At 45.0% G+C, this 27,792-nt stretch overlaps 1 protein-coding gene and 1 long non-coding RNA gene across 2 annotated transcripts; both read left to right on the top strand.

Annotated features, from left to right (window-relative positions):
• The first annotated feature begins 162 nt into the window (after positions 1-162).
• On the top strand, positions 163-23,632 carry LOC135564780 (nuclear distribution protein nudE-like 1-B). The gene is given in 11 exon segments (XM_065010835.1): positions 163-284; positions 6,210-6,306; positions 16,140-16,186; positions 16,266-16,298; positions 16,301-16,347; positions 19,958-20,106; positions 20,856-20,992; positions 21,226-21,399; positions 21,937-22,034; positions 22,269-22,435; positions 22,691-23,632. Coding segments are annotated over 10 exon segments (1,029 nt in total). The 5' UTR covers positions 163-284; positions 6,210-6,220; the 3' UTR covers positions 22,782-23,632.
• Positions 23,633-24,799: 1,167 nt separating this feature from the next.
• LOC135564781 (uncharacterized) lies at positions 24,800-27,098 on the top strand. Its single transcript, XR_010461269.1, has 2 exons — positions 24,800-26,359; positions 26,401-27,098. It is a non-coding gene; the product is annotated as an uncharacterized LOC135564781 (long non-coding RNA).
• Positions 27,099-27,792: the final 694 nt, after the last annotated feature.

Below are 27,792 nucleotides of genomic sequence, written 5' to 3'. Positions count from 1 at the left end.
GACTGCCTTCACATGATCCAACTGCATTGCATTACTAATTTCTCAGCATAATAGCGCCACCTTGTGGTCAGGACGAGGCTAATCATAGGTCCAACCCTGGAGCGTCACATTTGACGTACGTATGATTTCATCACGTGCCACCGCGTCGGAAGTTACGTTACTTCCGAGAGTCGCGTTGGCGTTTTCTAAACAGAGACAGACATTTCGATGAAGACAGTCCAGGTCAGAAGATGTGGCGACTGTAACTGAATCTGGAGCCAGACACACGGATTGGACATGCCCAGGTTAGGACATTGATTTACATATTTACGTTGGTTACTTTACCAAAAGCTATGTGTTTTCGACTTGAGCAGGCTTTGAACGACGAGCAGCCAGCGGCTCACCAAACCAGTGACAGCTGAAAATAGGTTGTTGAACTTGCCGTTTGGTGCCATGTTAGTCTTGCTAGCTAATCATTGTGTATTTGATTTAGCGACACTGATGTTGACGAGCTAATGGTTTCCTTTTCTGGCATACTAGTTACACATGTTTTACTGTGTGGAAACAAACAGTCAGTATCAGACAGTGTTGACATTTTGTGTTGTCTAGTGGTGGTTTCGTATGACAAGCAAAAAAAGCCGGTTACTAGTAACGTTACCAGCCGGTCTCATCCCTGGAACCAGTTAGAGGTGATTAACGTTAGGACTGAGTGATTACCGGTCTCGTTGCCTGTGGATACCACGTCCTATTTATTCTGCCTCACCTTGTCCCTCACTGACCTGACCGTACATGGTCAGCCGACTACTGTAAACTAAATACAGTTGATCTTAGCTAATGTAATAATGTGGCATTTAGCCTAGAATGTTTCTTACCACCAAATATTAAGGGAATGTAAATGTTGTTTATCATCATAGGGGTGGATGTGTCTTAATTCTACAGAGTAAGAATTTCACCTAAAATTGTAGCTACAGCTTTGTTCTGTGGCGTCTTAAGCTGCTGCTGTGAAAGCCAATGTAATGATGCCAGCCGGTAGCCACATGCAATTAGCTAGTATAAAAACGGTCTAAGATCTCTACCAAATAAGGCATTCCCCAGGGTCTCACAACCACCGTACCTCTGAGACTGGATGTCACAACAGGGAGTATGTCTGGTCTGCTGCACAGCCTGCCTACTATACACACTGCTACACACAGCGGAGCCCTGAACCCTCAAATAGCCTGTCCCAGACCTCTGGTGGAAGTGGGAGGATTTTTAGTTTCCTGGAAATAACGTAACTCACAGAGAATTTGGTGTGAGCCCTCATAGTGCGTCAGCCACTCTCACGCTGAGTAAACAGCCAGACAGAGAGATGTCATCTGCATCAGAGGGAAAGAGGAAGCCAAGAGGAGAGTGGACAGGAAAACCACAGACTCCCCTGTTCTAAACCATGGGTAAATATAACCAGATGGTTCCTCTGCTGTTGGCTTGGTAGTAGTCTACATATTGTGACCAAAATGGTAGCCTATTCCCTATATAGTGTGCTTCTTTTGACCAAGGCTTCACTGCTCTGGTCAAAAGTAGTGCACTTAATAGTAAGTAGGTTGCCATTTGGGACACGAGCCCACGTGTTCTGCACACCAGGATGCCACCCAACATGCCTGCACTGGAATGGGTACAAAAACAGAGAGAGAAAAAATCTGTCTACCTTTTCCTGAAGCTGAGTCTTCTGTGCTGAAAATCACTGTCAGTGAGTGAACCTGGTATTGTCTTTCATATCCTGGTTTGTTGTTTGTAAATGAACACAAAACACTACTGCCAGCTGAGTGTAACCTAAAGATTTGTCTTATTTATCACCATGGAAACAACAGCTAGTCTGTTATTGAGACTCACATTCCAGTCTTTTGCTTCTCTGTGATAAAGGGATGAATGGAGAGACTTGTGTTTTCAAACCATCCTCTCTCATAGCTCCGACTGAGATTTCACCTCAGTGGACGTGTTGTTCACGTGGTAGCCTAATAACATTACATCATGTTGGCTATACTATCATTAGCCCAGTTCAGCTAAGTATAGCTAACATCATGTTGGCTATACTATCATTAGCCTAGTTCAGCTAAGTATAGCTAACATCATGTTGGCTATACTATTATTAGCCCAGTTCAGCTAAGGTCATCATGTTAGCTATACTATCATTAGCCAAGTTCAGCTAGTATCTTAGCCTAGTCTATGTTGACAGTATCAAAACCAATCCTAGTTCAGCTAGTATCTTAGACTAGGCTATGTTGACAGTATCAAAACCAATCCTAGTTCAGCTAGTATCTTAGACTAGGCTATGTTGACAGTATCAAAACCAATCCTAGTTCAGCTAGTATCTTAGACTAGGCTATGTTGACAGTATCAAAACCAATCCTAGTTCAGCTAGTATCTTAGACTAGGCTATGTTGACAGTATCAAAACCAATCCTAGTTCAGCTAGTATCTTAGACTAGGCTATGTTGACAGTATCAAAACCAATCCTAGTTCAGCTAGTATCTTAGACTAGGCTATGTTGACAGTATCAAAACCAATCCTAGTTCAGCTAGTATCTTAGACTAGGCTATGTTGACAGTATCAAAACCAATCCTAGTTCAGCTAGTATCTTAGACTAGGCTATGTTGACAGTATCAAAACCAATCCTAGTTCAGCTAGTATCTTAGACTAGGCTATGTTGACAGTATCAAAACCAATCCTAGTTCAGCTAGTATCTTAGACTAGGCTATGTTGACAGTATCAAAACCAATCCTAGTTCAGCTAGTATCTTAGACTAGGCTATGTTGACAGTATCAAAACCAATCCTAGTTCAGCTAGTATCTTAGACTAGGCTATGTTGACAGTATCAAAACCAGTCCTAGTTCAGCTAGTATCTTAGACTAGGCTATGTTGACAGTATCAAAACCAATCCTAGTTCAGCTAGTATCTTAGACTAGGCTATGTTGACAGTATCAAAACCAATCCTAGTTCAGCTAGTATCTTAGACTAGGCTATGTTGACAGTATCAAAACCAGTCCTAGTTCAGCTAGTATCTTAGACTAGGCTATGTTGACAGTATCAAAACCAGTCCTAGTTCAGCTAGTATCTTAGACTAGGCTATGTTGACAGTATCAAAACCAATCCTAGTTCAGCTAGTATCTTAGACTAGGCTATGTTGACAGTATCAAAACCAGTCCTAGTTCAGCTAGTATCTTAGACTAGGCTATGTTGACAGTATCAAAACCAATCCTAGTTCAGCTAGTATCTTAGACTAGGCTATGTTGACAGTATCAAAACCAATCTTAGTTCAGCTAGTATCTTAGACTAGGCTATGTTGACAGTATCAAAACCAATCCTAGTTCAGCTAGTATCTTAGACTAGGCTATGTTGACAGTATCAAAACCAATCCTAGTTCAGCTAGTATCTTAGACTAGGCTATGTTGACAGTATCAAAACCAATCCCAGTTCAGCTAGTATCTTAGACTAGGCTATGTTGACAGTACCAAAACCAATCCAGTTATGTGTCAGTAAATTACAGCATCATCATGCTTCAGTCTCCACCCAGTTGGTGTTATTGAGTAGGCTATGTTGACAGTATCAAAACCCATTCTCCTCAGGCCTCCTCAGTTTCCTGAATGAGTCCCAGTAGTAGTGATGTAACGACACAGTTTCCTGAGTGAGTCCCAGTAGTAGTGATGTAACGACAGTTTCCTGAGTGAGTCCCAGTAGTAGTGGTGTAACAACACAGTTTCCTGAGTGAGTCCCAGTAGTAGTGATGTAACGACACAGTTTCCTGAGTGAGTCCCAGTAGTAGTGGTGTAACGACACAGTTTGCTGAGTGAGTCCCAGTAGTAGTGGTGTAACGACACAGTTTCCTGAGTGAGTCCCAGTAGTAGTGGTGTAACGACACAGTTTCCTGAGTGAGTGCCAGTAGTAGTGGTGTAACGACACAGTTTCCTGAGTGAGTGCCAGTAGTAGTGGTGTAACGACACAGTTTCCTAAGTGAGTGCCAGTAGTAGTGGTGTAACGACACAGTTTCCTGAGTGAGTCCCAGTAGTAGTGGTGTAACGACACAGTTTCCTGAGTGAGTCCCAGTAGTAGTGGTGTAACGACACAGTTTCCTGAGTGAGTCCCAGTAGTAGTGGTGTAATGACACAGTTTGCTGAGCTGCCTAACACACACGCATGCTCTGCATACCATACCATACATACACCTAGAGTAATGTGAGAGAGAACAGCTTTTCTCCTTTTGACCCCATGACCCCTGGGACCTGTCTAACTGACAGATGACTCTCCCTTGTTAACTGAATTAAAAGCCATTTGACATTCTGTTTAGCAGAGTGTAGTATAGAGGACGGTGCTGGTGTTGGGGTGGCTGACCAGACCGCTGACCCATCTGTCTGTTAGAGTGCTGGCCTGGTGTTGGTGTTGGGGTGGCTGACCAGACCACTGACCCATCCTTCTGTTAGAGGGCTGGCCTGGTGTTGGGGTGGCTGACCAGACCACTGACCCATCCTTCTGTTAGAGGGCTGGCATGGTGTTGGGGTGGCTGACCAGACCGCTGACCCATCTGTCTGTTAGAGGGCTGGCCTGGTGTTGGTGTTGGGGTGGCTGACCAGACCACTGACCCATCCTTCTGTTAGAGGGCTGGCCTGGTGTTGGGGTGGCTGACCAGACCACTGACCCATCCTTCTGTTAGAGTGCTGGCCTGGTGTTGGGGTGGCTGACCGCTGTGCTGACTCATCCGTCTGTTAAAGCTAGAATATGTCACAAAGCTACGACATTTTTTGTGGGCGATCTGACCAAATTCACATAGAAATGTGAGTTATAGATCTGTCATTCCCGTTGAAAGCAAGTCTAAGAAGCAGTGGGTCTGTTCTATCTGTGCTATTTCTATGCTTCCCTTTCTGCATTTTCGTTTATGCGTATTTTACTTTAGGTTCTGGACACCTGCTTCAAACAGCCGTATATACAATATTTTAGCTTACAGAAAATATATTTCACAGCGGTTTAGACAGAACAATGATTCTCTACACAATGACTGCTTGTTTTGTGTCACTGAAATTAGGCAAACTATTAGAATTTTAGCAACCAGGAAGTGGAGGAGCGATTTCTGCACAGTGTAACTTTAGAGTGCTGGTGTTGGGACGGGTTGAAGTGACTGACCCGTGCATGCTGGAGATCTAAACCAGAGATGATCACTAGTAGCCTTGCCTATTCCTGGAGGGCTGGGGGACTCCCTGCTGTTCAACCTCACTCAGCACATACACACACACACTGGACCAAACAGACTCTTGGGGGTTTAATCACAGGGTAGACATCCTCCCTCTGAGGTGGCTTTGGTCCAACCACAGCTTCATTCATAACACTGCTGCTCAGGATTTCCACACTACTTCTGTTCCATGTGTTTATGATTGGCATTCAGCACACATAATGGCCGTGAATAGAAGTGAATGAAGCATTTTGAGAACATATCCAGTCCGCTGTGGCCCATGTAAAACAAACAGGGTTAGATGTTTTAATGAGGAGGCCCTGGTCTGTATGACGGGGTTCTGGGGGGCCTGCTGGGGGCATCCTACATCTCCTCACTGAGGAGTTGGTCTACCAAATGGCTGGTTGTCACCCAGGTGTTGCTGCTGGGTCAGTGTTAGAGGAGAGGTGGAGGGAAGCTGAATTGAAGTCAGTGGGTCTTGAATAACTGTGATGACAGCCAGGCCTCTCGACTGACAGCCAGGCCTCTCGACTGACAGACAGACAGCCAGGCCTCCTGACAGACAGCCAGGCCTCCTGACTGACAGCCAGGCCTCCTGACTGACAGCCAGGCCTCCTGACTGACAGCCAGGCCTCCTGACTGACAGCCAGGCCTCCTGACAGACAGCCAGGCCTCCTGACAGACAGCCAGGCCTCGCGACAGACAGCCAGGCCTCGCGACAGACAGCCAGGCCTCGCGACAGACAGCCAGGCCTCGCCACTCGCGACAGACAGACAGACAGCCAGGCCTCGCGACAGACAGCCCAGGCCTCGCGACAGACAGACAGCCAGGCCTCGCCTCTCGACAGACAGCCAGGCCTGAGCATAATAAGTCTTTTTTTTTTTTTTTTTTTTTTTTTTGCAATGAATTAGTCTGCTACTTTTCTTGGGTAAGAATTAACCCAATGTTTGGTTTTCTGCCATTCAAATGTTTCGACCTACTTTCAGGATACTGTCTTTAACTAGCTTCAGGTGATCATGTTGTTCTCCTCTTCAGGTTGTTCTACCATGGACACAGACATGATACCAACATTCACTTCAAAAGACCAGGAGATTGACTACTGGAAGGCCTTATCCCTCAAGTATAAGAACAGGTAGGTTCATGTCAACTGATCTAGGCTACTCAGAGCTCATTTAACAAACTCATTGATTGATTTCTACATGGTTAAACATTGAGTTTCAGAGGATTAGACTCAGCAGTTTGTCATTGTATCGGTTGAACTACTCTCCTCTACATACATGTTCCATATTGAAACTCAAGCTAGTCTTCTCAGTAATAGAATTATACATGACCAGAACAGCACATGGCTTTGCTCTCTGCTCTGTTACATAAACCAAGGCTTTTATGTTTGCTCATAACGCTGGAAGATGAACAACAAGGTTATGTCATAACAGTCATGTGATCATCTGACACATGACCTGTTCCTCTATAGGCCTTTGTTAACGTTACCATCGACACAGGAAGCAATGGATTCATTGGCCGAGTTAGTTTAGGTCTAGTTGTTCTTAGTGCTGGGTAGTCATCATTAGTGCACACCGTAGCAAAACGTTTTGTAATGGAAAACATTTTGCAAGGAACATTAGCATTTCTTATTATACTGGTTCAGGTAGTAGCCAACCTCCCTGTTTCAGTCCCTTTTCTTCCTTTTGGTTTCTATTGAATATGACTGGTGCCACTTTTACAGATATCCTATATCCAGCGGGGTGTTCTAGAACACACAGCCTATATCCAGCAGGGTGTTCTAGAACACACAGCCTATATCCAGCGGGGTGTTCTAGAACACACACAGCCCATATCCAGCGGGGCCCATGTTCTAGAACACACACAGCCCATCCTATATCCAGCGGGGTGTTCTAGAACACACACAGCCTATATCCGGCGGGGTGTTCTAGAACACACACAGCCCATATCCAGCGGGGTGTTCTAGAACACACACAGCCCATATCCAGCGGGGTGTACTAGAACACACACAGCCCATATCCAGCGGGGTGTTCTAGAACACACACAGCCCATATCCAGCGGGGTGTTCTAGAACACACACAGCCCATATCCAGCGGGGTGTTCTAGAACACACACAGCCCATATCCAGCGGGGTGTTCTAGAACACACACAGCCTATATCCAGCATGGTGTTCTAGAACACACACAGCCTATATCCAGCGGGGTGTTCTAGAACACACACAGCCCATATCCAGGAGGGTGTTCTAGAACACACACAGCCCATATCCAGGAGGGTGTTCTAGAACACACACAGCCCATATCCAGCGGAGTGTACTAGAACACACACAGCCCATAGCCAGCGGGGTGTACTAGAACACACACAGCCCATATCCAGCGGGGTGTTCTAGAAGAATTAATCTTTCTTTTTGTGACAGTCAGACCTAGAGACTACTACCCTTCCTTCCTTCTATAGGGATTGAACAGACTAGAGTAATATATTATGTCATAGATGAGACCGCTAAGATCAGTGGAGTGAACACACACACACACACACACACACACACACACACACACACACACACACACACACACACACACACACACACACACACTACTAAAACAGCTTTGTACTGACTGCAATCCCTCAGCTTTGCATCAAACACGTTTAGATCCTCTGTTACATTATGGCGAGACACACACTACCAAGTTTGTCAAACTCTGTTACTCAGCATGATATAGTCCTACAGTATTAACTCTGTTACTAGATCAACATGATACAGGTCTACAGTATTAACTCTGTTACTAGATCAACATGATATAGATCAACATGATATAGGTCTCTGTTACTAGATATTATACTCTGTTACTACTAGATCAACATGATATTAACTCTGGTCTAGATCAACATGATATAGGTCTACAGTATTAACTCTGTTACTAGATCAACATGATATAGATCAACATGATATAGGTCTACAGTATTAACTCTGTTACTAGATCAACATGATACAGGTCTACATTAACTCTGTTATTAACTCTGTTAACTAGATCAACATGATATAGGTCTACAGTATTAACTCTGTTACTAGATCAACATGATATAGGTCTACAGTATTAACTCTGTTACTAGATCAACATGAATCCTAGGCCCGGCCCTGTCAAAGAGAGAACGGAATAATGGCGAAAAGGTTAGGTAAGAGAAAAATTGATTCAGAATGCAGGGTATTTAACCTGCGAGCAGACAAACTCTCAAAGCTAAAAAGTGGACTACTATCTCAGCAGAATACATTTGTACGCCAAGCTCAGCTGAACCAGGCATCCGTTCGGGCCAGCTTTCGGGTTGCTAAACTGATAGCAAGAAGCGGTAAGCCTTTCACTGACGGAGAGTTTGTTAAGAAATGTATGGATGCTGTCGCGGAGGAGGTGTGTCCCGAGAAGAAAGATGCATTTAATGCCGTAAGTCTGTCGGCGAGTACAATCACCAGACGCGTTGAAGAAATCGGGAGTAATGTATATGCCCAGCTGCAGCAGAAGGCACGAAAGAATTTTACTTTTTTCATTAGCACTGGATGAGAGCACGGACGTGCAAGACACAGCGCAACTGCTCATTTTATTCGTGGAGTTAGCGCAAACTTTGAGATATGCGAGGAGCTGGCAGCCCTCCAAAGTCTCAAAGGGACTACAACGGGAGAGGATATTTTTGACAAAGTGTGCCAAACCATGGAGAAGTTGGACCTGGACTGGTCAAAGCTAGCTAGCATCACGACTGACGGGGCTCCTAGCATGGTGGGCGAAACTCGCGGTCTAATAGGACGCATGAACCGGGAGTTGGAAAAAGGGGTCTCACCGCCCCGCTGAGAGTCCACTGCCTAATTCACCAGCAAGCACTGTGCTGCAAAGTGTTGAAGTGGGATTCTGTAATGAAGGTTGTGGTGTCGTGCATAAACTTCATCAGAGCAAAGGGACTTAAACACAGGCAGTTCCAAGAATTCCTGTCTGAACTGGAGTCTACGCACGGAGATGTGCTGTACTACACAGAGGTCCGATGGCTGAGCCGGGGCAGAGTTTTGAGGCGTTTTTACGAGCTGCTACCCGAAATTAACGCATTTCTTCATTTAAAAGACAAAACGGTCCCAGAGCTGATCGACCCAGAATGGAAATGGCACCTCGCATTTTTAACAGACGTGACAGAAATACTTAACAGCCTTAACTTGCAGCTACAAGGCGAGGGGAAACTCATTTGCGACATGTATTCACACATAAAAGCATTTGAGGTGAAATTAGCGCTGCTTTTGGAACAAGTGAAAAAGCGCAACCGTCCATCTTCCTGCTACCCAAAACCTGTCGACAGAGAACCCAGCGGTCCCGTTCCCAGCTGAAAAGTGCGTGGAAGCACTGGAAATGCTGAAGGCGGAGTTCGTGTGCGATTCAGTGAACTACATGTTCATGCAAAAGAAATCCGTCTTTTTCAGAACCCCTTTGTTGCCGACATTGATGAAGCCCAGCCTTCATATCAGTTTGAGTTGGCTGAGTTACAGAACTGTGATGTTCTGAAAGACGCATTCAAGCCCAACAGTCTCATTGACTTCTATGCCGCCCTCCCAAACGACACATATCCAAACATCAAAAACACGCAATGAAAATGTCCACAGTTTTTGGCAGCACGTATATCTGCGAGAAAACCTTTTCTCGCATGAAACTGCTGAAAACCCCGATGAGATCAAGATTGACAGATGAACATTTGCATCAGTGCTTGAGACTGGCTGTAACTAGAATGGAACCTGATATTCAACTTCTCACCAGCCAGATGCAGGCCCACAGTTCACACTGATGAACATACATAGGTAAGCTCACTTTTCTGACTTGAATGAGTCATTCTGAGCATAAACAAATATAATCATAATAAAATCTACTGGGATAAAATCCATCTTTACAACCATACTGGTAGTGAAATGTATTGTGCTGTGTAGGTGCTGTATCACTTAGTTCAGTTTCTCAACCTGCTTCTTTTGTGGTTTTCACAGGAAGTTGATGAGAGAGAGCTGCAAACAGCGGTGTCTACAAGCCTACTGGAACCTACAAAAGGATTATAAGGAAGGAACACAAGAACTTTAAGAGACTGCTCATATGTGTCAGAGAGATTCTGCTCTGACAACTGAGCTGAACTTTTATCTGTTAAGATTGTGCATGGCACGACAGAAAGTTAATGTTCCATGGCTTTTTTTTCTATGAAGAACCCAGAGAGAGTTATTTAGTTATTATTTATTTCCTGTTTTTTCTGTGAAGAACTCAGAGAGGGTTATTTAGTTATTATTTATTTCATTAATAGTGTTATTTGTTTCCTGACTTTTTTTCTGTAAAGAACCTGGAAAGGGTTATTTGGTTATGTGTGGCTTTCTGGAAAACAATACATTTTTTAAGCTCCCCTACGATCGTCACACTTTTTCTGTTACAAACTGACACCGGCCCCCCATCAGAGAAGGGAAAAGTTATGTGGCCCTCACAGGAAAAAGTTTGGGGACCCCTGGTCTACAGTATTAACTCTGTTACTAGATCAACATGATATAGGTCTACAGTATTAACTCTGTTACTAGATCAACATGATAATGGTCTACAGTATTAACTCTGTTACTAGATCAACATGATATAGATCAACATGATATAGGTCTACAGTATTAACTCTGTTACTAGATCAACATGATATAGGTCTACAGTATTAACTCTGTTACTAGATCGACATGATATAGGTCTACAGTATTAACTCCGTTACTAGATCAACATGATATAGATCAACATGATATAGGTCTACAGTATTAACTCTGTTACTAGATCAACATGATTTAGTCCTACAGTATTAACTCTGTTACTAGATCAACATGATATAGTCCTACAGTATTAACTCTGTTACTAGATCAACATGATATAGGTCTACAGTATTAACTCTGTTACTAGATCAACATGATATAGTCCTACAGTATTAACTCTGTTACTAGATCAACATGATATAGATCAACATGATATAGTCCTACAGTATTAACTCCGTTACTAGATCAACATGATATAGGTCTACAGTATTAACTCTGTTACTAGATCAACATGATATAGGTCTACAGTATTAACTCTGTTACTAGATCAACATGATACAGGTCTACAGTATTAACTCTGTTACTAGATCAACATGATATAGTCCTACAGTATTAACTCTGTTACTAGATCAACATGATATAGGTCTACAGTATTAACTCTGTTACTAGATCAACATGATAATGGTCTACAGTATTAACTCTGTTACTAGATCAACATGATATAGTCCTACAGTATTAACTCTGTTACTAGATCAACATGATATAGATCAACATGATATAGTCCTACAGTATTAACTCTGTTACTAGATCAACATGATATAGGTCTACAGTATTAACTCTGTTACTAGATCAACATGATAATGGTCTACAGTATTAACTCTGTTACTAGATCAACATGATAATGGTCTACAGTATTAACTCTGTTACTAGATCAACATGATATAGGTCTACAGTATTAACTCTGTTACTAGATCAACATGATACAGGTCTACAGTATTAACTCTGTTACTAGATCAACATGATATAGATCAACATGATATAGGTCTACAGTATTAACTCTGTTACTAGATCAACATGATATAGGTCTACAGTATTAACTCTGTTACTAGATCAACATGATATAGGTCTACAGTATTAACTCTGTTACTAGATCAACATGATACAGGTCTACAGTATTAACTCTGTTACTAGATCAACATGATATAGATCAACATGATATAGGTCTACAGTATTAACTCTGTTACTAGATCAACATGATACAGGTCTACAGTATTAACTCTGTTACTAGATCAACATGATATAGGTCTACAGTATTAACTCTGTTACTAGATCAACATGATATAGATCAACATGATATAGGTCTACAGTATTAACTCTGTTACTAGATCAACATGATATAGGTCTACAGTATTAACTCTGTTACTAGATCAACATGATATAGATCAACATGATTTAGTCCTACAGTATTAACTCTGTTACTAGATCAACATGATATAGGTCTACAGTCCTGCACATGTTCAAGTGGTTGTTTTCCCAGGCTCTGTAGAGCCTGACCCTGTCAGTGTTGACACAACACATTCTAGAGTATTGGCCTAGTGTGTGTTCATGAGGACGTTCCAGATGGCACCACTACGCTACACACACACAATAACACACACACACACAATAACACACACACACACACAATAACACACACACACACAATAACACACACACACACAATAACACACAATAACACACAATAACACACAATAACACACACACACACACAATAACACACACACACACACACAATAACACACACACACACACACAATAACACACACGCACACACAATAACACACACTCACACACACACACACACACCCAATAACATACACACACAAATAATTTTATATTCTAACTTACGCCTATTTAACACACACACATAACATGGATTTTGTATTGTATTGTAGTGAACTGAGTGAACACACTTTAATGTGTTGCGTAATGTGATGTTTTATTGGGGATCCATAATAAACCCCAGGAAGAGTAGCTGCTGCCTTGGCAGGATCTAATGGGATCCATAATAAACACCAGGAATAGTAGCTGCTGCCTTGGCAGGATCAAATGGGATCCATAATAAACACCAGGAAGAGTAGCTGCTGCCTTGGCAGGAACTAATAGGGATCCATAATAAACCCCAGGAAGAGTAGATGCTGCCTTGGCAGGAACTAATAGGGATCCATAATAAACCCCAGGAAGAGTAGATGCTGCCTTGGCAGGAACTAATGGGGATCTATAATAAACCCCAGGAAGAGTAGCTGCTGCCTTGGCAGGAACTAATAGGGATCCATAATAAACCCCAGGAAGAGTAGATGCTGCCTTGGCAGGAACTAATAGGGATCTATAATAAACCCCAGGAAGAGTAGATGCTGCCTTGGCAGGAACTAATAGGGATCTATAATAAACCCCAGGAAGAGTCCATAATAAACCCCAAGGAAGAGTAGATGCTGCCTTGGCAGGAACTAATAGGGATCTATAATAAACCCCAGGAAGAGTAGATGCTGCCTTGGCAGGAACTAATAGGGATCCATAATAAACCCCAAGAAGAGTAGATGCTGCCTTGGCAGGAACTAATGAGGATCCATAATAAATCTAAATACAGGCCTCTCATCTTTTTAAGTGGGAGAACTTGCACAATTGGTGGCTGACTAAATACAGTGGGGCAAAAAAGTATCTGGCTACCAGGTTAGTATACCATGCCCTAGGTTCTCACACTTTAACCAACCATTCTAATTCAATTCAGTGGAGCCACCTGACTGAATGAATGGCATGGAAAGTCTGCATTCATTCAGCTCTAGCATGGCATTGGCCTTTGTCATGACAGATGAGTCAGGAGCCATGCAGGACCATTCTAGTTGCATTACATCTATGACCAGACAGATAGTAAGTTCTAGGTGTTTTATGTCTATGGACAGACAGATGATAGACTGATATACAGCCACATGGGACAAGAGAGAGTGCGCTATGCTACAATCCAGGAGTCCAGACCTTTCAGCCAGGCCCATCTGTAGATATTACTGGACGGTATTACTACGTTGTATCTAGCACATACTGTGTGGGTCAGCATGTCTGGACACAGTCCAGTGAGTCTGAATATAGACTGAATACAGACTGGACTCAGGTCTGATAGAGCTTTATGACAGAGACAGTACCTCAGGTCTGATAGAGCTTTATGACAGAGACAGTACCTCAGCAGGTCTGATAGAGCTCTATGACAGAGACAGTACCTCAGCAGGTCTGATAGAGCTTAATGACAGAGACAGTACCTCAGGTCTGATAGAGCTTAATGACAGAGACAGTACCTCAGCAGGTCTGATAGAGCTTAATGACAGAGACAGTACCTCAGCAGGTCTGATAGAGCTTAATGACAGAGACAGTACCTCAGCAGGTCTGATAGAGCTCTATGACAGAGACAGTACCTCAGCAGGTCTGATAGAGCTCTATGACAGAGACAGTACCTCAGCAGGTCTGATAGAGCTCTATGACAGAGACAGTACCTCAGCAGGTCTGATAGAGCTCTATGACAGAGACAGTACCTCAGCAGGTCTGATAGAGCTCTATGACAGAGACAGTACCTCAGCAGGTCTGATAGAGCTCTATGACAGAGACAGTACCTCAGCAGGTCTGATAGAGCTCTATGACAGAGACAGTACCTCAGCAGGTCTGATAGAGCTCTATGACAGAGACAGTACCTCAGCAGGTCTGATAGAGCTCTATGACAGAGACAGTACCTCAGCAGGTCTGATAGAGCTCTATGACAGAGACAGTACCTCAGCAGGTCTGATAGAGCTCTATGACAGAGACAGTACCTCAGCAGGTCTGATAGAGCTCTATGACAGAGACAGTACCTCAGCAGGTCTGATAGAGCTCTATGACAGAGACAGTACCTCAGCAGGTCTGATAGAGCTCTATGACAGAGACAGTACCTCAGCAGGTCTGATAGAGCTCTATGACAGAGACAGTACCTCAGCAGGTCTGATAGAGCTCTATGACAGAGACAGTACCTCAGGGTCTGATAGAGCTCTATGACAGGTCTGAGGTCTGATAGAGCTTTATGACAGAGACAGTACCTCAGCAGGTCTGATAGAGCTCTAATGACAGAGACAGTACCTCAGGGTCTGATAGAGCTCTATGACAGAGACAGTACCTCAGGTCTGATAGAGCTTTATGACAGAGACAGTACCTCAGCAGGTCTGATGGAGCTCTATGACAGAGACAGTACCTCAGCAGGTCTGATAGAGCTCTATGACAGAGACAGTACCTCAGGTCTGATAGAGCTCTCAGGTCTGATAGAGCTTTATGACAGAGACCGTACCTCAGCAGGTCTGATAGAGCTTAATGACAGAGACAGTACCTCAGGTCTGATAGAGCTTTATGACAGAGACAGTACCACAGAGACAGTACCTCAGCAGGTCTGATAGAGCTCTATGACAGAGACAGTACCTCAGCAGGTCTGATAGAGCTCTATGACAGAGACAGTACCCCAGGTCTGATAGAGCTTTATGACAGAGACAGTACCTCAGGTCTGATAGAGCTTAATGACAGAGACAGTACCTCAGCAGGTCTGATATAGCTCTATGACAGAGACAGTACCTCAGCAGGTCTGATAGAGCTCTATGACAGAGACAGTACCTCAGGTCTGATAGAGCTTAATGACAGAGACAGTACCTCAGGTCTGATAGAGCTTAATGACAGAGACAGTACCTCAGCAGGTCTGATGGAGCTCTATGACAGAGACAGTACCTCAGGTCTGATGGAGCTCTATGACAGAGACAGTACCTCAGGTCTGATAGAGCTCTATGACAGAGACAGTACCTCAGCAGGTCTGGAGACAGGGATTCTGGAGACTGGATATTATGAGTTAAGAGACCGGATGTGTTCAGACATGTTCCACTGACCACACAGGATAGTTCTAGGTCTGACTGTCCAGGGGATGTGACTACCACTCATTACTACCACAACTGATCATTAAACAACAGTCCCTCCGTGTGTCCTCCAGCTACCATGAGGCCAAGCAGGAGCTGCTGGAGGTTCAGGAGAGACCGTGTGGTAGTGTGTGTAACAGTCTGGTCTCTCCCGTGTCCTCCAGCTACCATGAGGCCCAGGAGGAGCTGCTGGAGCTTCAGGAGAGACCGTGTGGTAGTGTGTGTGTGACTGTGTGTAACAGTTTGTTCTCTCCCGTGTCTTCCTCAGTTACCATGAGGCCCAGGAGGAGCTGCTGGAGAGACCGTGTGGTGGTGTGTGTGTGACTGTGTGTAACAGTCCGTTCTCTCCAGTGTCTTCCTCAGTTACCATGAGGCCCAGGAGGAGCTGCTGGAGAGACCGTGTGGTGGTGTAACAGTCCGTTCTCTCCTCAGTTACCATGAGGCGCAGGAGGAGCTGCTGGAGTTCCAGGAAGGGAGCAGTGTGGAGGCAGTGTAACAGTCCGTTCTCTCCTCAGTTACCATGAGGCGCAGGAGGAGCTGGGAGTTCCAGGAAGGGAGCAGAGCTGGAGGCAGAGTTAGAGGCCCAGCTGGGCTGTTCCAGGACCTGCACAGCAAAGACTGGAGGCAGGACAACCTCAAGGTTAGAGACACAAACACACACTAGGACAGGCTGGAAAGTGCACTGTCTCAGAGTAAATGTTGTACCTCTTGGTGTTGGAATTTAACAAATACTGTGGAAGGGTTGGAAACACTGTTCCTGAGGATTCAAGGCAAACACTGTTCCTGAGATTCGGCTCGGCAAACACTGTTCCTGAGGATTCGAACGGCAAACACTGTTCCTGAGGATTCGGCTCGGCAAACACTGTTCCTGAGGATTGGTGTTGGCAAACACTGTTCCTGAGGATTGTGGCAAACGCTGTTCCTGAGGATTCGGCTCGGCAAACACTGTTCCTGAGGATTCGGCTCGGCAAACGCTGTTCCTGAGGATTCGGCTCGGCTGTTCCTGACGCTGTTCCTGAGGATTCGGCTCGGCAAACGCTGTTCCTGAGGATTCGGCTCGGCAAACGCTGTTCCTGAGGATTCGGCTCGCAAACGTGTCCTGAGGATTCGGCTCGGCAAACGCTGTTCCTGAGGATTCGGCTCGGCAAACGCTGTTCCTGAGGATTCGGCTCGGCAAACGCTGTTCCTGAGGATTCGGCTCGGCAAACGCTGTTCCTGAGGATTCAAACACTGTTCCTGAGGATTCGGCTCGGCAAGGACTCGGCAAACACTGTTCCTGAGGATTCGGCTCGGCAAACACTGTTCCTGAGGATTCGGCTCGGCAAACACTGTTCCTGAGGATTCGGCTCGGCAAACACTGTTCCTGAGGATTCGGCTCGGCAAACACTGTTCCTGAGGATTCGGCTCGGCAAACACTGTTCCTGAGGATTCGGCTCGGCAAACACTGTTCCTGAGGATTCGGCTCGGCAAACACTGTTCCTGAGGATTCGGCTCGGCAAACACTGGATTACGGTTCCCGGAACATCCGTTAACGTCACCCATTCACCAGGGACTGAAACAGGGATCAACAACTACATCTGGATGTCAGAGTAAAGCCACACTCCTGGATGCCCCTGCTGCCTGACAGAGAGAGAGAGAGCTGCATGTGTTGGCAGGATGTCCAGCAGTTCCATGCTCTGGGCCCCTGCAGTCCAGCAGTTCCATGCTCTGGGCCCAGGCAGTCCAGCAGTTCCATGCTCTGGGCCCCGGCAGTCCAGCAGTTCCATGCTCTGGGCCCCGGCAGTCCAGCAGTTCCATGCTCTGGGCCCCGGCAGTCCAGCAGTTCCATGCTCTGGGCCCCGGCAGTCCAGCAGTTCCATGCTCTGGGCCCCGGCAGTCCAGCAGTTCCATGCTCTGGGCCCCCACACTGCTAATTCTAGCAGTCCAGCAGTTCCATGCTCTGGGCCCCGGCAGTCCAGCAGTTCCATGCTCTGGGCCCTCGGCTGTCCAGCAGTTCCATGCTCTGGGCCCTCTCTCCCTGCTGTCCAGCAGTTCCATGCTCTGGGCCCTCTCTCCTGTAGGAGCAGCAGTATTCTCCTAGTCCAGCAGTTGTACTGGTATTCTCAGATATAACAGGATCAATGTTGTTCTCTCTCTCCCTGTAGGAGAAGTAGGAGCAGTAAAATAGACAACTAGCTAGGGATGTTTAGGAGAAGTTGGAGCCAGTATTCTCAGACTATAAGCTATATGTTGTCTGAATGTTCTAGGAGAAGTTGCCTCAGGCTATATCACTGGTTAGATCACTGAGTGTTGTTCCAGCAGTTCCAGCTGCTCTATATGTTGTCTGAATGTTGTTCTCCTCTCCCTGTAGGAGAAGTCAGCAGTATTCTATATAAGCAGGTCTATATGTTGTCTGAATGTTGTTCTCTCTCTCCCTGTAGGAGAAGTTGGAGCAGCAGTATTCTCAGAGCTATAAGCAGGTCTATATGTTGTCTGAATGTTGTTCTCTCTCTCATGCCTGTAGGAGAAGTTGGAGTCCAGCAGTTCCTATATGTTGTCTGAATGTTGTTCTCTCTCTCCCTGTAGGAGAAGTTGGAGCAGGAGCAGCAGTTGTCTGAATGTTGTTCAGGAGCTCTCAGAGCTATAAGCAGGTCTATATGTTGTCTGTTGTCTGAATGTTCCATGCTCTCTCTCCTGTAGGAGTTGTCTGAATCCAGGAGAAGTGGAGCAGCAGTATTCTCAGAGCTATAAGCCTCCATGTTGTCTGAATGTTGTTCTCTCTCTCTGTAGCAGTATCTCATATAAGCAGGTCTATATGTTGTCTGAATGTTGTTCTCTCTCTCTCTCTGTAGGAGAAGTTGGAGCAGCAGTATTCTCCTAGCTATAAGCAGGTCTATATGTTGTCTGAATGTTGTTCTCTCTCCCTGTAGGAGAAGTTGGAGCAGCAGCTATAAGCAGGTCTGAATGTTGTTCTCTCTCTCCCTGTAGGAGAAGTAGGAGCAGCAGTAGCTATAAGCAGGTCTATATGTTGTCTGAATGTTGTTCTCTCTCTCCCTGTAGGAGAAGTTGGAGCAGCAGTATTCTCAGAGCTATAAGCAGGTCTATATGTTGTCTGAATGTTGTTCTCTCTCTCTCCTGTAGGAGAAGTTGGAGCAGTATTCTCCTAGTATAAGCTCTAGTTGTCTGAGCTATAAGCAGGTCTATATGTTGTCTGAATGTTGTTCTCTCTCTCCCTGTAGGAGAAGAAGTATTCTCAGGAGCAGCAGTATTCTCAGAGCTATAAGCAGGTCTATATGTTGTCTGAATGTTGTTCTCTCTCTCCCTGGAGAAGTTGGAGCAGCAGTATTCTCAGGAGAAGTTGTTCTCTCTCTCTGTAGGAGAAGTTGCAGTATTCTCAGAGCTATAAGCAGGTCTATATGTTGTCTGAATGTTGTTCTCTCTCTCTCCTGTAGGAGAAGTTGGAGCAGTATTCTCAGTATTCTCATGTTGCTATAAGCAGGTCTATATGTTGTCTGAATGTTGTTCTCTCTCTCCCTGTAGGAGAAGTAGGAGCAGCAGTATTCTCAGAGCTATAAGCAGGTCTATATGTTGTCTGAATGTTGTTCTCTCTCTCCCTGTAGGAGAAGTAGGAGCAGCAGTATTCTCAGAGCTATAAGCAGGTCTATATGTTGTCTGAATGTTGTTCTCTCTCTCCCTGTAGGAGAAGTAGGAGCAGCAGTATTCTCCTAGCTATAAGCAGGTCTATATGTTGTCTGAATGTTGTTCTCTCTCTCCCTGTAGGAGAAGTAGGAGCAGCAGTATTCTCAGAGCTATAAGCAGGTCTATATGTTGTCTGAATGTTGTTCTCTCTCTCTCTCCCTGTAGGAGAAGTTGGAGCAGCAGTATTCTCAGAGCTATAAGCAGGTCTATATGTTGTCTGAATGTTGTTCTCTCTCTCTCCCCTGTAGGAGAAGTTGGAGCAGCAGTATTCTCAGAGCTATAAGCAGGTCTATATGTTGTCTGAATGTTGTTCTCTCTCTCCCTGTAGGAGAAGTAGGAGCAGCAGTATTCTCAGAGCTATAAGCAGGTCTATATGTTGTCTGAATGTTGTTCTCTCTCTCTCTCCCTGTAGGAGAAGTAGGAGCAGCAGTATTCTCAGAGCTATAAGCAGGTCTATATGTTGTCTGAATGTTGTTCTCTCTCTCCCTGTAGGAGAAGTAGGAGCAGCAGTATTCTCAGAGCTATAAGCAGGTCTATATGTTGTCTGAATGTTGTTCTCTCTCTCCCTGTAGGAGAAGTTGGAGCAGCAGTATTCTCAGAGCTATAAGCAGGTCTCCATGTTAGAGGATGACCTGGGACAGACCAGAGGAATCAAGGAACAGCTTCATAAATACGTCAGAGAACTGGAGCAGGCCAACGATGACCTGGAGAGAGCCAAGAGGTCACTATATACCACAGTAGAACTAAACTAACGTTACTAACACAGCCGTTCAAATGTTTTACTTGAGTTCAGGCCTCGGTTGTAGGCTAAGTGGATGCTGGCTGGTAGCTGTGCCTCAGTATCAAACGTATTGGTCACATACACATATTTAGCAGGTGTCATTGTGGGTTTAGTGAAATGCTTGTGTTGAGTTGTGTTACTCCACTCAGTGTTAACCACTCAGTGTTACTCCACTCAGTGTTACTCCACTCAGTGTTACTCCACTCAGTGTTACTCCACTCAGTGTTACTCCACTCAGTGTTACTCCACTCAGTGTTACTCCACTCAGTGTTACTCCACTCAGTGTTACTCCACTCAGTGTTACTCCACTCAGTGTTAACCACTGTGTTACTCCACTCAGTGTTACTCCACTCAGTGTTAACCACTGTGTTACTCCACTCAGTGTTACTCCACTCAGTGTTAACCAACTCAGTGTTACTCCACCTCAGTGTTACTCCACCTCAGTGTTACTCCACTCAGTGTTACTCCACCTCAGTGTTACTCCACTCAGTGTTACTCCACTCAGTGTTACTCCACTCAGTGTTAACCACTCAGTGTTACTCCACTCAGTGTTACTCCACTCAGTGTTACTCCACTCAGTGTTACTCCACTCAGTGTTAACCCAGTTATCCAACCCACACAGATACGGTACATTCTTCACCTACTTCTGCTACTAACCGTTGTCCATCCCAACTCCTCTCCTCCCTCAGGACGACCATCGTATCTCTGGAGGACTTTGAGGGTCGTCTGAACCAGGCCATAGAGAGGAATGCCTTCCTGGAGAGTGAGCTGGATGAGAAGGAGTCTCTACTGGTCTCAGTACAGCGACTAAAGGATGAAGCCAGAGGTATGAAGACATGAAACGCCTCCCTCTGTCTCAGACCTCTCCTTTCTGTTATGTCTAATACTGCTGTATTAAGTCAGGGGATGAGAAGGAGTCTCTACTGGTCTCAGTACAGTGGTTTGGATGGGGATGTCCCCCCTGACTCCCTGTCCCCCCTGACTCCCTGACCCCCTGTCCCCCCCTAACTCCCTGTCCCCCCTGACTCCCTCATGTCTGTCTATCTGCCCCCTCCCCAGACCTGAGACAGGAGATGGTGGTGAGGGAGAGGACTGCAGACAGAATGTCAGCCCCCAGCTCTCCTACCCTGGACATGGACAAGATGGACTCTGCTGTCCAGGCCTCCCTGTCCCTGCCTGTCACCCCTGTAGGGAAGGGCATGGAACACCCGTTCATCAACCCTAAATCATCAGGTAGGTCAACAGCCGTGTCTTCTAACAGACCTGGGTGGAAATAGTGTTCCATTTCTGTCAAATACTTTGTGCTTTATTGAGCTTGCTGGGTCTAATGGAATCCATGGGAGAGTCTCAACAGTCCCTCCAGGTAGTCTCAATGAAATGCTCAGTGTTCTGAAAGTATATAAATACTATTTGAACCCAGGTCTGTTATTTAGTTCCTTCACTTTTGGAGCTGGACCTCCAATGTGAAACAGTTTCTAGATATCTGTCATGTGCTAAACACTGTCTCCTCTCCCTCACCTCTCCCTCACCTCTCCCTCACCTCTCCCTCACCTCTCCCTCACCTCTCCCTCACCTCTCCCTCACCTCTCCCTCACCTCTCCCTCACCTCTCCCTCACCTCTCCCTCATCTCTCCCTCTCCCTCACCTCTCCCTCATCTCTCTCTCTCCTTCACTCTCCCTCACCTCTCCCTCACCTCTCCCTCACCTCTCCCTCACCTCTCCCTCTCCTCTCCCTCACCTCTCCCTCACCTCTCCCTCTCCTCTCTACAGTGTTAACAAATGGCTGTGGGCCTGGCGGCTCACCTCTGACCCCATCAGCAAGAATCTCTGCTCTTAATATCGTTGGGGACCTTCTTAGAAAAGTGGGGGTAAATATCAGTTTTGTTTCTTGTAGCTGTTTTCCATTTCCATGTATCCATCCTCTGAAGCTGATGTTGATGACAAAACATTATGGAATGAATGAACCCAACAGTTTGGCTTCCGTCTCCTCTCCTCTCTTGACAGCAGAGTATATTGGAATGGTGTCTGTGACCTGAATTTAAAGGTTACAACAGAATCCACAGCTTGTGAGTAGTCTTAATGTCGGCCGTGTCTGTCCTTAGGCGCTGGAGTCCAAGCTAGCTGCATGTAGGAACTTTGCCAAGGACCAGGCGGTGAGGAAAACCTACTCCACGTCGTCCAGCAACATGATCACTGGGAACGGAAACATCATCAACAGCAACGCCACCAAGTTCTCTCACTCACTACACACCACCTACTACGACAAAACGTGAGTGGTTCTGTCTCTCTCGCAGGAGTGTTCCTACTGGTCCATCTATCTCTCTGCTTGACTTCCTGTCTGCGGTGTTGGTGTGACTCACTCAGAGACCGTAGAAGAAGTGACAGGCTGAATGAACTCTGTCCCTTTTTGAATCAGAGTTGGTGTAACCAGAGTATGTAGAGACAAACAGCTTTCTATTTGATATTGTGAATGAACTAACTTCTGTCTTCTTGCTTTGTCTCTGTCTGGTGTTGTCCCCTACAGGGCTGTGAATGGACTGGACCCCAGCACCCTGAGTGCCCTGGCGTCGCCCCGGACTGTCTCCCCTCCTGGCATGCTGCCTCTCACCGTTTAGCATGGCCCCCACCTCTGTACAAGCTCCCCGCAGAACAAGGTTACCCTCATCCTTCACCCCAAACCCCCCCCCCCACACCAAATCTCTGTACAACTCCCCGCAGAACAAGGTTACCCTCATCCTTCACCCCAAACCCCCCCCCACACCAAATCTCTGTACAAGCTCCCCGCAGAACAAGGTTACCCTCATCCTTCACCCCAAACCCCCCCCCCACACCAAATCTCTGTACAACTCCTGTGCGCCCCGCAGAACACTGAGAGGAGAGAACACTTGAAGAACCGTTACTGTGTGTGTGTGTGTGTGTGTGTGTGTGTGTGTGGAGAGACACTTGACTGAATGCTTGAAAAGGCCTCACTCACCTATGAGTGGGTGGGGTTGGATGCTGGGTGTGTTTGTGTGTATTTAACATACAGGCACATGCCTCTGCCTGAGCTGTTCTTTGCTCATGTGGATGATGTGTTGGTGACCTCTGTGCTCTGGAGTGTCTCCATTTTGGCTCCATCAGTTTATCAGTTTCACTCTATAACAGCTATATAACAGCAACTGTACCTGACAAAGGTCCCCAACGGACTGCAGCTTCCTTCCTCGTAACCTTTTATTTACTTCTCTGAATGAATTGCACAATTACAAATAATTTATATTTACAATGTTGTATTTAAAAAAATGAAAGGGGACTTTTTGCAAAGTGAGATGATTTCATCATTACTGTATGTATGCTTTAAGATGCAATATTTCCTGTTTGTTTGTGTGTTATGTTATGGGGTCAGATGGAGTTGATGACCCTTAACCTCCATGTACCGAAGAATGACTGAATTAATGTTTACTGTGTTCAGGCTGTGATCAGAACCATGTTCTCTCTCCTCGTCTCCTTCCTCTCAATTTAATAGCCTCATCTCCTCATCTCCTTCCTCTCAATAGTTAAGCTAATATCATCTCAATAGTCCAGTTAATATCCTCATCTCCTTCCTCTCAATAGTCCAGTTAATAGCCTCATCTCCTTCCTCTCAATAGTCCAGTTAATATCCTCATCTCCTTCCTCTCAATAGTCCAGTTAATATCCTCATCTCCTTCCTCTCAATAGTCCAGTTAATAGCCTCATCTCCTCATCTCCTTCCTCTCAATAGTCCAGTTAATAGCCTCATCTCCTCATCTCCTTCCTCTCAATAGTTAAGTTAATATCCTCATCTCCTTCCTCTCAATAGTCCAGTTAATAGCCTCATCTCCTCATCTCCTTCCTCTCAATAGTCCAGTTAATAGCCTCATCTCCTCATCTCCTTCCTCTCAATAGTCCAGTTAATATCCTCATCTCCTTCCTCTCAATAGTCCAGTTAATAGCCTCATCTCCTCATCTCCTTCCTCTCAATAGTCCAGTTAATATCCTCATCTCCTTCCTCTCAATAGTCCAGTTAATAGCCTCATCTCCTTCCTCTCAATAGTCCAGTTAATAGCCTCATCTCCTTCCTCTCAATAGTCCAGTTAATATCCTCATCTCCTTCCTCTCAATAGTTAATAGCCAGTTAATCTCATCTCCTTCCTCTCAGTCCAGTTAATCCTCATCTCCTTCCTCTCAATAGTTCAGTTAATAGCCTCATCTCCTTCCTCTCAATAGTCAGTTAATAGCCTCATCTCCTTCCTCTCAATAGTCCAGTTAATAGCCTCATCTCCTTCCTCTCAATAGTCCAGTTAATAGCCTCATCTCCTTCCTCTCAATAGTCCAGTTAATAGCCTCATCTCCTTCCTCTCAATAGTCCAGTTAATAGCCTCATCTCCTTCCTCTCAATAGCCCAGTTAATAGCCTCATCTCCTTCCTCTCAATAGCCCAGTTAATAGCCTCATCTCCTTCCTCTTCCTCTCAATAGCCCAGTTAATAGCCTCATCTCCTCGTCTCCTTCCTCTCAATAGCCCAGTTAATAGCCTCATCTCCTCCTTCCTCTCAATAGCCCAGTTAATAGCCTCATCTCCTCGTCTCCTTCCTCTCAATAGCCCAGTCATCTCCTTCCTCCTCTCAATAGTCAATAGCCCAGTTAATAGCCTCATCTCCTTCCTCTCAGTAGCCCAGTTAATCTCCTCGTCTCCTTCCTCTCAGTAGCCCAGTTAATAGCCTCATCTCCTTCCTCTCAGTAGCCCAGTTAATAGCCTCGTCTCCTCCCTCTCAGTAGCCCAGTTAATAGCCTCGTCTCCTTCCTCTCAGTAGCCCAGTTAATAGCCTCGTCTCTCAGTAGCCCAGTCAGTCTTGGAGAGAATGATAAAACAGGACTGGTAAAAGCCACATGGATGATCCATCTCTACCAGAAATGAGCTTTCACCTGTAATTTCCTTCCCATCAGTGTAGGAGGGGCAAGGAGAGAAGACGAGGAAACCACTTTATACTATTGAGATGCACCCCCAAGTCCCTATTGTCCTGGGTGTGGGCTGGCCAGACAGAACAGACCGGTCAGCTGGTGGACCATCTGTAGTCTGGGAGGGAGGGAGGGAGGGACCTCCATGTTAAATAGCCTGGAAACATCAGCTGCTGTCCTCTTCATTAATGAAGTTAGGTCTGCTTCACCACAGACTGTACCGTCCTAATGGCACCCTATTCACTATCTAGTGCACTCCTACTTTATATAAGCCTTGGATGGATGGCTGGTGATGTTCAGGGGAAGACTAAGCCCTTACTACTTCATATAAGCCTTGGATGGATGGCTGTGTATTTATGAGGTTGGTACCATGTTATATTCATTTAATCCCCTATTCTGATGCGTAATTAGTATCAGACAAAACTGTTGCTTTATAGAAACAAACAAGTCAACCCTGAGCACAGCAGTGCGTCAGATAAAACTTATTCACATTGAGATATATATATATATACTGTACTGTACTGTGCACCTGTTGGTGGTTGAATCTTATCCAGCTAACATCCTGTCTACCATAACCTGCAGAACAGAATATCCAGCAACAATAACCCAGCAGTCCAACCATCTAACGGTTATAGGGTGAAGTTGCCTTAGATGCTGATCCTGGGTCAGTTTTTCCCTTTACCCCACTAATGGTTAAGGTTAGGATTGGGAAGGGGAAGCTGATCCTAGATCTGTACCTAGGGGAAACCTCACCCTAGAGCTATCCAACAGTGGGTCACGCTTATCCCTTTTTCTAGACTAGATCCTAGCCTGGTTAAACCAGACTGAATGCTGTGTTCACCATGAGGGGAGTGCTCAGTCTAGTTTTAATCAGGCTAAAAATGCTCGTCTTTGACTAATATGCAAATCGCTATTGGTGACCATTTTGTCACGTTGGCTCCTGTCCTGTCGATGAAACGTTTGTAATAGAGAACCTCATCTCAGGATGACAAGCCTCTTCCTGGTTTCAGTCGTTGATATTCATTTGTGATGTATTTTTCATCCCCCATTCTGCCTGTCTATCTTCATCTGGGGTTAATAGTACCCCTCTCCTATCACAACCTTAAATGAAAAGCCTTGAGGCCAGTTTCCCAGACACAGATTAGTGCTGCAATAATCTATAGCTTTTTGGGTGACTTGACCAAATTCACATAGAAATGTTATAGATCTGTTATTTTCATTGAAAGCAAGTCTAAGAAGGTGGTAGATCTGTTATTTTCATTGAAAACAAGTCTAAGAAGGTGGTAGATCTGTTATTTTTCTATGCTTCCTGTTTTATAGTTTTGTTTTTTGGGGTCTTTTACTTTGGGTTTTGTACACCGGCTTCAAATCAGCTGAAAATACAATGTTTTTGGTTCTGTAAAATCTATTTCACAGCGGTTTAGATGCTACAATGATTCTCTACACAATACATGCTTGTTTTCTCACAAGTTGAAATTCGAATTTAAAGCAACCAGGAAATGGAGGTGCGATATCTGCACAGTGCGTCTTTTACGCCTGGTCTTGGACTCAATGGAGATTCCTCCATTCAGCATGATTTAGATTCCAGCACTAGGCTTAATCTGTGTCTGGGAAACTGGTCCTAAAACTATTCCACCTATTCTACAACTATCATTTGGTTACTCCCATGGTCTATGATGTCACCCACCTCTACCATGTCACTCTGAGCTCTATGTCAGCCTGTTGCTCTGTCAGCCTGTTGCTCTGTCCCCATATATACAGGTTTGGAACTAAGCATTGGAACTCTGCCTAACAACACATTTGTACATACCAACGTTTGGCATTATTACAGTTCTATTTATTTCAGATGTCTTTATGGCATGTTTAAAATGAAGAACCTGAGTTTTACTATTGTACATCAGTCCAAGATCACATGTCATGATGTACAATTAGTTGTCCAGTCTGTTCGATAAAATGAAATAAAGATATTGAAAAATAAGTGATGAAACTTTGTTGTCCATCAGTCATGATGCAGCTTTATAAATCTCATGAGAAAGTGAACCTAAAGGTAATGTTTTCCTGACGTGTTGGTTTGAGAGGATAGAAGACTCATATTATAGGAGTTAGCCTCCCACTGTGATTGGCTACAAACACACGATGCTGTCACTTTCCAGATGGACACACCCCCAACACACATACTGTACAGATCCGTTAAACACACTGGGACAATTGCAACCCAAAAATATAAAGGGAAATGTCCAGAATACGGTTGTCACAGTTATCAAATAAAATGTTACTGTAAACAGGCTATTGGCGTTCTGTGTTTACGTGCAGTATCGCTCTCTCTCTGGTTGCTGTAGGCTCCTCTTGCTGTCATGTTAAAATCTGTACTGTCTTTGGTGAAATTACTGGTGTTGGGGGGGGGGGGTTACAACAAGCAGATGAGAGACTCAGTTATGATGCATAACCAGAGGAAGCGAGAGGGATAACATGTTTTCTCCAACAGGTGGCGCTGTTGCGTTTCGCTCACTAAGTGAGGAGATTTTGTATAAACGTCAAGTGTCGAATTTGCTACATGATGTTTATTTGATCCAATATTTGTTTTGTAATGCTTAGGTTAAGTGTAACGGATATAGTTTTTTCTCAAATTGTCCTAATTATCAGAGTTGTCACGAGATGGCTATGCATATTCA

This window comes from Oncorhynchus nerka, linkage group LG26 (genome assembly GCF_034236695.1).
Source record: "Oncorhynchus nerka isolate Pitt River linkage group LG26, Oner_Uvic_2.0, whole genome shotgun sequence".
In the NCBI taxonomy this organism is placed as follows: Eukaryota; Metazoa; Chordata; class Actinopteri; order Salmoniformes; family Salmonidae; genus Oncorhynchus; species Oncorhynchus nerka.
The sequence above is the reverse complement of the archived record's forward strand: the minus strand, read 5'-3'. Positions and strand labels throughout refer to the sequence as shown.